This window comes from Ambystoma mexicanum, chromosome 8 (assembly GCF_040938575.1).
Source record: "Ambystoma mexicanum isolate Mex_15411 chromosome 8, UKY_AmexF1_1, whole genome shotgun sequence".
NCBI classification, from domain to species: domain Eukaryota; kingdom Metazoa; phylum Chordata; class Amphibia; order Caudata; family Ambystomatidae; genus Ambystoma; species Ambystoma mexicanum.
This window is the reverse complement of record NC_090929.1, coordinates 532,904,126-532,916,972: the sequence shown is the minus strand read 5'-3', so window position 1 is coordinate 532,916,972 and position 12,847 is coordinate 532,904,126. Positions and strand designations below refer to the sequence as shown.

The following is a 12,847-nucleotide window of genomic DNA, read 5'->3' as shown; positions in this document are numbered from 1 at the left end:
AAATGGGCCACAGTTCATCAAAAAGAGTAGGTCTTGGCACTCCCTTCCCCAAGATGGCATCCTTCTGTTGTCCAAGTCTCCGGGTTCCCTTCCCCAAGACTGTAATCTAGCACTCACACTGGTTTCTTTGGCTCAATGTTCAAAAAGAAAACTCCAGGTCCATTTGACCTACCTTCTGGTTTGCTTCACCAATTGTTTCACAGTTCTTTACAGCTTTTTCTCCAGTCAGGATTTCCTGGTGTAGGCACAGTTGTCAGACCCTATGGTTTGCGCATTACAGGTCACGCAACCAGAAAACCCTATACTTTTCCTTGGCTTGATTTTTAATGTCTGTAAAGTTCATAATGGGAGACTTCCTGGTCTAGGCGCAATTGTCAGACCGCATGGTCTACCCATCACAGGTCGCGCAACAATAAGTCTCCCCAAAGCAGTTGGGCCCCTCATAGGCTCGTCTGCCTTGGGCTTTCACTTTCTCCACAGATATTATTGCAGTTTCACACGGATCGGCTACTGGCAGTGTAGTGTGCCTTTTCGATATGTTAGTTTAACTTTAAATGTTCATTCACCATGCCGCATATCGTAGTTTACTTAAACAGCAGTTTTCTTTCAGTTCGTTATTCAATATATTCAGCATGTACTTGCTTTCACTCAAATAGTAGTTCTCTTCCAGTTCAAAATTCAATATATTTAGCATATGCTTGCTTTTACGGACCGTACTTCTTTGCGGCCCATCCAGAGCGCTCTGGATTCCCCAGTGTCATATGACACTTACCAGATCCTCACGGCTCACCTCGGCATCCACTGACGTTCCCGCGCAGCTTTTTCGTGCCTCGGACACAGACGGCTAGTTCGCCGGGTACATCTCTGCACACACACCGGCTTCTCTGCTGTACTTCACACGCATCCGTGCCCCCCCTTTCCTGGGGGCTTCTGCAGCTCCAGCCGCGGATGGCTTTTCTTGCTCCTCTGCTGTATGGCAGCACCTGCTGCCCGCCTTCCAGGATAAATAATCCCAGTCCTGCAAGGTCCCTTGCGAAGGGATTTCGAATGGTCATTTCTACTGCTGTTTCTGCTGCTGTTCCTTCGGCGGTTCTCGTTTTGGGATCCACCTTTTATACTTTTGTTCATTGTTAACAGGCTGTAGCTGAAGGGGTTTAGACTCAATTGCCTGACCCTGTATTCACCTGTTAGTGTGACATGCCTGATCTTCAGTACTAGATGCCCCCAGACCCCTCTTCTTTGTCCCAGTAATAGAGTGGTGACTACCATAGGAAGTCTGCACTGCTATTAGTTGCCTCTTCCTCTTCTCAGTACTTGGTGGGAAATTATAGGAAAGTATTGAATAAAATTGACAGTACCCCATAAACACTGAGGGAGGGTAGGTAGGTCAGTGTTAGAAAAGGGGGGATATCATGTCTCACCTTCAGGTACTCTCCCCCCAATCCCCAAGGACCCCCCACCGAGGTGATCCTCCTGTGCTAGTCCACCCCCAGAGTCGGGATCCAAAAGCGATGGCCCTTCCCTGGCTACCTGAACAGAAGATCCCCAGAGAGTAGATGTGAGAGTAACTTCAGGTTATTCACAATGCACAGAAGGTGGATAAAGCACCAGGCCTTGGCAAATAAAAAAAAAAGCCTGATTAAGCAGTGACTCATCATTTGTTTTGACATTTTACTGAAAATGTTCAACAACACAAACAAAACACTTCCATTATTCTGTTTGTGGAAGGAGATGGAAATACCTAAATATGTGCAACTATCACCCTATTCCTTTGTTAGATAACGTGCCCAAGGTTTAGAGGAAGGTCTCCCTCACTCACTTACTCTTGGTATTCGGGCAATGGCATCTTAGCACATGTTCAGGCAGGATTTCACAAGAGCACCTCGATTATTGATCTTCTGTTTCACCTTAAATTGTTTCTCCAGAAGGATGTTCCAATGGGCAAATAGGCAATATATCTGCCATTTGTGGATCTGAAATCCGTGTTTGAGTTGTTTCCCTGAAAATAGCTATGTGGGAGATGTTGGTTATGATTCTAGTTCCACCACCCTTAGTCTATGCAATCCAGAGCTTAAACGCTAATAATTTTGCTGTGTTGCACCGGTGCTTAGGTGGTCAAATGTCTCAAGATAACAGGATGAGAGGGGTGTGAACTGGACCCTTTTGTATTCTCATTTCATAAAAAAGATTGCCATTAATGAATCCAGGCTTGAAGTTGATATTCGCACATGGGGGAAGGTTGGTATTTACCGACATCACAGTTTTAATTTCCAAGATTCCTTTCAGGTGGCACTGACAATTTGAAGTGTTTAAAGACATTTGTATATCAAAGCTCTGATCATTAATTGAATAAAGCAAAATGAATGTCCTGCCATGCCTGACAGAACCTGAAATTATTCCTAACCCTGGGAGAAGGGAGCAAAACAAAGGTGCAGACATATAGTACTATCTTGGGAGTCACACAAAGGTGAAATGGCAGGAAGAAATGCCTTGGCTTTGGCAAGACAGGTGATTAAATCAGTATTTTCAAGTTGGTTCAGAGGGAAAGTCAGGCCTTGAAATAGATATAATCCAGCCTTGTATGGTCCTGTGGTATGGGGTGTGCATTTATAATTAAAACAAGAACTTATGATTCTTAAGAGATTTCTGGGCCTTGCAGAAAGTACTCAAAATTCAGCCATTTTTCTTGAGTTAAGACAGCCAGCGATGTCCCATCATATCATACTCAAGATTTTGATATTCATTATTAGGATAGGACAATCCCCCTGTTTGAGCAATTATGGAGGGGCTCTAAGAAATACCGAAACTCCAAGGATTGAGATGTATCTCCAGGCTGATCCTTTTAAGGGGGTAGGTTATGAAATTGGAACTTCATGAGCTGGGGGTCAGCCTGGAATTAATACATGGAACTACCAAGGGCATTGAGAAGCAAGCTTTTTACTAATGATAATTGTGTGGTCATGTGTGCACCCGCAGAGCCCGTTATGTAGATATTTGGAGATGAAACAGTTGGCAGGCCATGAAAGCTATTTGAATAATATGGAGCCTATGCTGACACAATAGCTGTATATCGAGTTGAGTGTAGGTACCCACCAGCTAGTACTTTAACTGGGAATGATGGTACAACCAGTATCTGTCCCTTTTGTTTATTGAACCAGAAAAGAGATGCATCTCATGTTCCCCCTGCATGCCCATTATATTAATAATCCCAAGAAAATATGGCTGAAACCATTCTTTGGAAATGTAAATATTTGCTCAGCCTCATGAGCAGTGTATGTAAGAAAATCGACTCCTTTCACATATGTTACAATGAGTGTAGCCAAATGCTAGAGATGGCCAAGTAAGTTGAGGAATAAGCAACTGAAGCTTGCTATTTACAAAGCTAAACATTAATTATAGCTCTCATATGTTGTGCTAATGTGCGTTTTAGCCATTATCTGGGCTTTGCTTGTAATAGTTTACATTTTAATATTTGTTTGAATATATTAGGTAATTGATTACTTGTATGGGAATATATGATTTTAGAGTGATTTATTTTAATGTTTAATTATAAAAGATAGCGAATATGCTTTATCATTTGTATGTTTTACTGATTAGAAAGGTTGTATTGTCAATTTGTGTATGATGTATTGTGCTATTGGATAGTTTGTATACATTTTATTTCTTATGATGTTTGTGAAATGTGTAAGTAACATATGACTTTTCATGGTTGCTGTTGTAAGTGTGCAAAAGAAGGAAACTGACCAGGAGGTGCCATTGTGGTTGGCAAAGACTTTTAATGAATTCAAAAACCTAGCTATCCCCAACTCTAAGAGGGGTTTCTCTGCCTCAAACTAAAAAGGTCTGTCAGAATGTCCATAACTTAAGAAAGCACTGTCCCGAGTCAAAAACTTTACTTCTGTCCATTACAAATAAATAGCCTTAAATCAAAAATAAAGCTCTCTCTCACCAGGAGAATGACTCCCTTCTCCTAGTCTTAAAAGAAGGTCTCTTCAGGACTCCAATTGATAACAGTGGTAATGACTCCCTTTCCCTGGTCTTGGTTTAGACACTGTTCCAGACGTGGACAGGAGGAATGACTCCCTTCCTCTGGCTTCTCTGGTAATGTTCAAGCTGGATCCAGAGGGAATGACTCCTTTCCCCTGGATAATGGTCTCACCACCGTTCCAATTGTGTCCAGGGGGAAATACTCCCTTCCCCGGGATGTTTAATTGTGTCCAGGGAAATTAGTCCCTTCCCTGGGATTTTTAATCGTTTCCAGGGGAAATGAGTCCCTTCCCTGGGATGTTCAATTGTGTCCAGGGGAAAGGAGTCCCTTCGCCTGGATGTTTAGTTAACTTTCACAACAGTCACAGGCTCTCCTTAGCCCTTCGTTTCTCCTTTCTTTACCGCTGTTTGGAAGGTTCCTCCCTACGATAGTCGTCTTGTACTTATTTGGGTCAGAGACCCTCTTCGCTCCCCCTTCCTTGTCAGGCCCACTTGGTTCACTCTCCTGGCAAATACTTCTATGAGGAGGATCACTTATATGCTGATATCTGTTACTTTGGTTTGGGTCCCAGACTCTGGTTTCTATTCTTTAATTGGGCCCACTTGGTTCACTCCCCTGTCAAGTAGTGTCATGAGGAAGATGACTTGTATAAATATAGGCTTCACCTCAATTCCGGTCCCAGAACCGTTGTTCTCTTCCTTTCTCGCTATGCCCATTAGTTGGCTCCCTTCCCACGTACTGCCAAATGTAAGATGCTTCTTATCGTTACCCCTGTGCGGTTTATATCTCTTCAGCACCTCCAAGACCCTACCGGTCCCTGTGACATGCCAGTTACCTTAGTTGGCTTCGAGACGATGGGCAGGTTCTTCCTGGGGGCTGGAGTCTTCTCACTGTGTTGTGAGGGTGTCTCTGGATTCTTCTGCTCTCGCTCTGCGTACCCTCTTCCTGGTCTCTTCACCAATGGTGTAGGCACCATTACTGGACCTCCCTGTCCACCTCCCAGAGGCTGCGCTAACGTCTTGCCGGCTCTGGTCACAGCCTTGACCTACTCCGCAACACCGGGCAGAGGACTGCCGTCGGCCTCTTGCCTTTGGGAGCAGACTGCTCTTAGCTTTCCCACCGCATCCTCTGTGTCTCCTTTAAACTTCCCGGGCTGGACTGTCATTCATGCTGGAATATGGCTCTGTTTCTTGAAGTCCTTTGTCAGCTTTGAAGTATTTCTCAGGACAACTCCCCAGCAGAAGTCTATACTGTTCCTTTACCTTCTCTGTGCCATTCTACATGGCTCCTGGTGGCCACCTCGTCTCTTAGCGGCCTTGCTGGTAATCTTCATTCTTTGGGTTATCTTTTTCATGACAGTACTGGAATTAGTCATACTATCCATATTGTAAGCAATCTTCTTCGTCTTAGTGGAAACAACTGGAAAGGAAGTAGTCGAAAAGAAGACATGTCCCTGTCAAAATGGCACACACAGATTTGCAATGAAAGGCAGGCCCTAAATACTGGAAAATCCAGAGACTTTATAATTAGACTGTTAACTGATGCACATCATCTTCCAGAAAGCGACCCCCAGAACAACTTGAGACTGGAGAGAAGCCATTACAAACGTTTGAGCTTTTCGCCGCACTGCTACAGAGTTTCATCCTGCCACTTGTTTCTACAACATATGCTTAACCCCATTCATTGTTTAGCCCAATGACTACATAAATTCCCAAGAACAGCATCTAAAAGCTAAGCTACCCATTTTGTTTGATGCTTAAACTCTGTCACAGATGTGACAAACCTAACAGGACATTTGTCCTATGTTCTTTTTTCCCCCAATATGAAATATTTCTGGGTTGCGTGAGGTGCACAGTAACACTTAGATAGAAACAGTTGAAGCAACTTACTAAGAGCCCCAAAGTTCACAACCTATTTAGACGATATTGTTTGCCAACCCGGCATGCATTTATTCATGGCGTCTTACAAATTCCAACTCGAAATCAGGAGGACTGACCAATTAAGACATAGGTTAGGAGAGGCATCAGCCCATTTAACAAGTTGCCGCAGGGCACAGAAGGATTTCAAGATGGTGGAAACGGACCGTCCTTGTTTAGCGAAGTTCAGGGCTCTCCACCATCCGACATATCACAGCTGGGAAATATGCTGTTTGCCCAAGTTGTGCCTCAGCAAAGAGCACGCTTGCATTAGGTGCACAATTTTTCCCACTCAGGCATCTTTACATGCAGGACCCAATCCCATGGATCTATAAAAGGGATTCTGTAACAGGTGAGCATCGGTGTTGGGAGTCAAGGCACGGCATTACAGAAGAGTGCATTGGTGAGGACATGCAAAAGGGAGATACAAGGACACAGGAGGTGAGAAGAACTAAGGAGAAAGGAAAAAGAAAGCTCGGGGTGGAGGAGGTGAAAGCAATACAGCAAAGGATGGAGCAGTTGGAAAGGTGAATTAAGCATTGGAGGAGGTGGGGAAAGAAGAGCAGAGGAGGTGGAATGTAGTGAGAAGACTAGAGGTATGGAGAAGACAAAGGCTTGCAGGAGGTAGACGAGAGAACAAGAAGAGCAGGCTTGGCAGAATGAAGAAAGGGCAAAGGAGGAAGCGAAAAGAGACTGATAAGTAAAAGGTAATGAGAGAAAGGATTGGAGGTGGGGGAAATAATACAGAGAAGAATAGCAGAGGTTGTAGAGTAGAAGAAAGATGAACAAAATGAGGAGAAGAAAGTGAAGAAGCAGAAGAGTGCAAGAAAGAAAGGAAAGTATGTCAGAGTAGTGAGGAGGGTGAGAAAGAGCATGGGACGAATGAGAAGATCAGGAGGAACAAAAACATGTAAAATGGTGTTAAAGAGGAGGAATAGCGAGGAGAGGAGGATAGTAGAGGTGGGCGGGTGAGCAGGGGGGAACATAGGGGTTTCCCCAAATCCTCTATCATGAGCAGGGTGACAGTGGTGGATAGGGCATAATACATCTCAGGCCTAGTGAAATAACCCGTGGAAAGTGCCCATTAATGTTGTGGGGGCTCTGATAATCCTCCAAGAAAACTAGCCAAGGAAGACTCTAGAGAGCCTATAAGTCCCAGAGACTGACACTTTTCCCACAACGAGAATGGGTGGCGTTTGGGGAGTGAGGGTAGGATGGACGATCACAGTCCTAAGTGACACCTGATCCAGATGTTTACTTCTGAACCCTTCACAAAGGCCTTAGTTAAAACGAAGCATCTTGTTTATTTGTACATAATAAAGAGAATGGGCCTCATTACGGGTCCAGCGGTAACCCTGCCGGACCTACCGGCAGGTTGCTGCCAGACGTGTAATAATTTACTGACTTCTCCCAGTGGCAACGGGCTATTACAAGTCCAGCGGCCGGGAAGTCATGCGCCGGTACATTTGCTAATCACCATTCCCATACAGTCTTATAGCACTCTATTCACAGAGTCCTATAGGACTCCCCATAGGAGTGGGGACACAGGAGCACTGGCACCGTTAACAACAGTGACATTGCTCTCATGAGATTTTTCCTACCGTGGCCGCTGCGACCGGCAGGGTCAAACCTGTTGGGCACAGCGGCTCCGTCAGGCAGACTTGTAGTTTGCCGGTTCAGAAACAAGGGTGAGCTAACCGGAACCCTTGTTTCCAGACCGGCAACATTGTTGAGAGGCCCAATGTGTAATTCCCTTGGGCTTCGAGTTGTCCGTTGATTCATCTGCCTTGACAAATCCAATTTATGATCACATAAAATGCTGCTTAGTGAAGCACCTAGAATATGACTTGCCAATGCAATGCAAAAATACATTTTAAAAAATGCATTAAAATTGAAAAGTAGTAATTTCAGAAAATTGCCATTCTACATCATAAATCACTACTTATAAAGACTTGTTGCAAATCTCTTTCCAACACAGGGTGGGAAAACCTCATTCTGATAGAGTGGCATATTGTATAAATACAAACACCTGTGCCATGATGACAACCTTTGCTGAAACAGTGGCAACTGCTGTGATGGGAGTCATATTCAGGGGGTCTGTAGGAGAGGCCAGTGGAATTCTGGTGGGGTCAGTGGAAACATTGAGTGGCTGCTGCAGATGTAAAATTGAGAATCCCCAGTTCCCCCTGCCTCCCCAGCTCTCTACAGGAGCGAGTCCTAAAGCAGCTACCCCCCTTTTAGAGCACCTAAAGATGAGATGTGTGTGACACAACAGGCTCCCCTAATTGTGACCTTTAGGGCTTCTCTAATTCAGTAGTCATTGTCTCTTGCGGTATAGGGAATTTTTAACCTGCATTGTGCATGCTATCGAGTGAATGGAGGCAGCATTTTATATAGCATTGCGTTATGTGTACTGGAGAGTGTGAACTGTATGTCTACTGAAAACAAGAGTGCAGAGCAAGCGAAAGAATCAAGAAGCAGGACAGGGCACTGCCCTGCAGAGCCACGTGGCCACCTTGTTGATTATGACAGGTTCTAAGATGGGGCAAACCATGTTAAGGTTTCGGTTTACAGGGCACAAAGCAATCAATCCAATATTGGATGAGAGAGACCCGAAAATGCACAACACCTAGAGATAAGAAGTGGATGGGAAATAAATGAGAACGAGGTAGGACAACAAAGTGATGCCTAATCAGAAAACCTAGCAACAGCAGGAAAGTGGCTAGCCAATCAAACTGCGTATTGAGCGACTTTAACCACTGGAAGCAGTTTAGAAAAGGAGCGTTATTGAGGATGATAGGACGGAGGCCCAGACTATTAATGCATTTTCAGGAGCAAGAGTTTGGAGAGAGAGCAGAGAAGGAGGATGGTCTTGCTGAGTAGTGTAGCTCAGTTTGTGACCTAGCAAGGGAGATGCCTTGCACATATCATGTGTGGTTCCACTGAGAAGACGTTTGTCAACCTAATGGGGTCACACACCCAAACCCTTTTGAGAAATCAGAACTTGAGAAGCCAAAGCCAAGAGCCTGTGGCGGGCTAATGCTTGCAGAGGAGAATTCAGGAGAATGTAGAGGGCTCCAGCTCAAGAGGGGGAGTCTTGGCAGAGAAGGAGATTCATTTCAGTTTGAAAAGCTGATAGGGGCGAGATATTCCTGCCAGCAATCCCTTGGTGTCATCTGGTAAGGTCAAGAGCATTCCTAACATCTTTCCTGATTGGTGTTTGGAAACATCTACAATTTCAAGACCTAGGAGGACCATCGACAATCCCAGGCTCAGCAGCGGAGGCTAAGAAAAAGGCTGGGGAGCTCGGAATACCCAGTGAACAGAGAGTTTACAGGGTGAGGCACACCTTGGTGTCCTGTTATTTAGAATAGGGAAAATGACATTAGACTGGGACATTAGGTCCCCTCTACTATGGAACATTGCACTGGTTTGGCTCAACCAACATCATGATATGGTTAGTCATAGATTCTCTTTTTCCTAGTTTTACCAAACTTTCCTAAGAAAAAATAAAGGTGATGAACTTTTAACAAGTCTATTGAGCCTCCTGTTTAACCAGCAGTGTGAAGTATCAATGGTCCACTGTCCACCTCAGCATTGATGTGTGACACCCCTCATGGACACTCCACACATAATGAGAATTAGTACCAGAAACTAGCTTGACAAATCCCGGATGTACGATCTGCCCTAGAAGTGTTCACAGGAGAAACGTTCAACATGAATAAACATTTGATGACGCAGTGAATGCACATGTGTAGTCAAATGTCTCCTTCACTCCCCATCCACGCTGGAGATACTGGCCGCCAATCGCAAACTGCTGTCCTCAACTTCAGAGTTTACTGGGCTTTCTAAGGCAGTGGTCTTCCTGGAAATCCTGCAATGTCCATGTGCACCAATGTGCATCGCATTGGTTGTGTCAGTAAGTCAAGATTTGTCTGTGGCCACAATCATCGTCACTGGTTGGCAGACACAGGCTGAATGTCCGACTCATTTAATTTCAAGTGGCAGGAGCAGCCAAGATTCCACATGTTTGTTTGGTAAAACAAGCTATATCAATCATGACACATTGCTGAAAGTAGATATCTTGACCTTTGCAACCTCACCCAACACCATAACCACTGCATGCCACACTGACACCACATAAAGAAGCCAGAATGATATTCGTAAGTACAATGCTGCCCGTGCTAAGGTAAGCTTTAACTAGTCAGCATTGGTTATTCATTAACTCTTATTTGCTCCTTTTGTAACCTGCAAAGGTGCAAAGTACATGGTCCCAATGGCTTTACTTAAAGATAAGCATTTTAACAAACAGTATTTGACTGAGAAGGAGTGCCTCTTTGCATTATATAATTACCTCCACGGTCTGCTTTTTCTTTTTCTTTGCTTTCTTCCTTGTGTTCCAGGGCCGTGATCCAGCGAGCTCGATCGCTCCTACAATAAGAAAAGAGTAAAACAAAGCTCACTTAGTTATCTATGCCCGGGGCAACTTTGCAGATGGTACTCTATACAGGTAAATACACATTTAACATCCACAATTTTAACCATTTAAAACCAGATGGACCCCATTTTTTATGTGCATGATGAATAAATACATGGAAGCTGACCACTGCAATTTAATTTGCAATGCAAAATACTAGACTTTTTAAACGTAAAAACACCTGTTTTAATGCCATCAAAAAGCTGCTATGGCTTTCTGAATACCCACATTATTTTAAATTGAGCGGCAATTAACTTTTCAGACTAGGAATTTATCCATTCAAAATCGAGAGGCATTCTGACCCTGATGGTCCACTAACAAGCCAACAAATCTATTGCTTCCTAAGCCCAGTGGTACACACAATTATTTACAGTCCTCTTCATGATTAGGCATTCTCCTGATTTTTCAGAACGAATTCTGGTCATTACTTACTATTTCCCTATGGTTTACTAACACATAGGAACTGCTTTCTAATTAGCCTATCATTATAACCGTCAGGCTCCGAAACGTCTTTATTCCCTTAGCAAATCGGACATCTGATTCAGATGATCAATTTTTTGAATTGCCTGTTTAACTCGAGGAGCACTTCTGAGGCTTTCTACCTCAAGAGACTACCACATTCTTTAACCATTACTCTGGTGCAGATTACAGACTTCTTTGTCGTGCACGTGTTGCCTTCGAACTCCTATGGTGATTCTTCTGATCCACCTCCTGGCATAACCTTCTCGAAGCCTTCTCACCTGGCTGTCTGTCTCTTTTGCAATGCACTATTCCCTGCGGAGGTCTGATCCCGATCTTAGGCCTTCATAATTCAGTATTCAAGGCGACCTTATGACCCAACAAACTACTAATTAAATAGCCATTCCCTTTTAGTTTGAGCCAAATCTATACTTTGTTTTAAACCATTCCCCTAAAACCTTCGGATTGAAATAGTATGACCCCAAATTAGGCTCTCCTATCTTTCACAGTGCTAAAAGAACCCCAAAATAAGGCACTCTTTTTCATCACACTTCCCTACCACCTACCCAAAATGTTCACTGCAGCAGTCGATATTTGTCTGTGTGGAAATAAAAAGACCCGTCATGTCAGACATGCCTTGGCAGGTTCCTGCATCTGGTACTGTATTCTGTGTCAGCCGGCCGCTTCATGTGGTCTGGCTGGTGATTTTGTATCTATATCCTGTCACTATTATTCATGTGGAAGTTCCTCTCGCTTTGCTGTACATAACAAGCATCTGAACACTGAATGCTTGTATGATACCAAAGAAAAGGTCAGGTTTTCCAGGTATTACCCAAATTGACCTTTACAATTGACCCTTTGTCCTAATTGACCCAATTATAGTGGTCCTAATTGACCTTTATATTATTTTAGTTATTTTATATATGTATTAGGTTGGTTTTGGATTATAAATATAAGGGGATTGGGTGGGGGATTGAGAGGGGTTTTGGATTGGGTGGGGAGTTGCGGGGGGTTTCCCAGCACATACATGTCCTAATTAATCTTTTAAATGAGGTCAATTTGCCCGAGGTCAATTCTCCCGAGATCAATTGTGAAAAGGTCAATTAGTATACATCCATTTTCCAGGGACCATTAGTAAATCCTGAAAGGAAGAAAGATGGGTCATCCCCTGGTTTGATTGGGGAAACTGGCATGCCTGGAGTATTGTAATCTGTGCTTGGCAAACTGATCAAACGTTAAGTCAGTGTCTTTATTTCTGGCCAACATTTGGTGAATGAGGAACCTAAATGTAGTCTTCAAATTGGATGGGAGGCAGAAGAGACAGAGCCTAAGCGCTTGCTGAGTCTATACCAGTGCACCTATGATGATGGGTTTGCTTAGATTCTGTCCTGAAACCCTGACTCCCAGCTGGGCCCTTTCTGCTCCCTCCACCACTGTTGTGTCCTTTTCACTTGACTGGGGTGATGCCCAAGTAGAGCGGGAGAGCTGTGTAGGTGGTTTTCTGCCTAAGGAAGAGGAGGAAGGTGTCCCACATATGCTGTTCCTTTTTACCCCAACCATGCTACCTGGGAAAGCATCCAGCAGGATTGATCAGTGCTTCTGTTCAGTTTAGGTGCATTGTTTGAGGTTGTGTTTTTGGGAACCTGATAACCAGAGTAATATACACCAATGGTATTGTGTGCTGATGCATGCATTTGTGAAGTTATTGTGGGTTGTGAATACAGCTAATTTGATAGAAATACTTTTTGGCATATCACACAGGCTCTTTTGACTCTGGTTTCAATTTACCTTTTGGAAGGCTGGGCACAAGAGGACCTGAGGGTTAAAGTCTGCTATCAATCCTAGCCTCCATCTGTGCAGGTATTTATAGTCCATCATAACTAGCTGTTTATTAAGACGTGTGTGCCCATCTCTGTCATGCAACTGTGCCAGTGCGTGAAGTCATTTATACCCATTGCTATATTGAGCCTGCTTTGTCCATACTTATTCTGTCTTCTTCTACCTGAG

General features: G+C 43.9%; 1 protein-coding gene across 2 annotated transcripts in view; it reads right to left on the bottom strand.

Annotated features, from left to right (window-relative positions):
• Positions 1–12,847, bottom strand: part of ARHGEF16 (Rho guanine nucleotide exchange factor 16) — a 440,772-nt gene that overhangs the window by 64,805 nt on the left and 363,120 nt on the right. For both annotated transcript variants that reach the window (XM_069610226.1, XM_069610225.1), the window contains exon 13: positions 10,259–10,335. In XM_069610226.1, the coding sequence (XP_069466327.1) occupies positions 10,259–10,335 (77 nt within the window). The remainder of the gene's footprint in view (positions 1–10,258; positions 10,336–12,847) is intronic.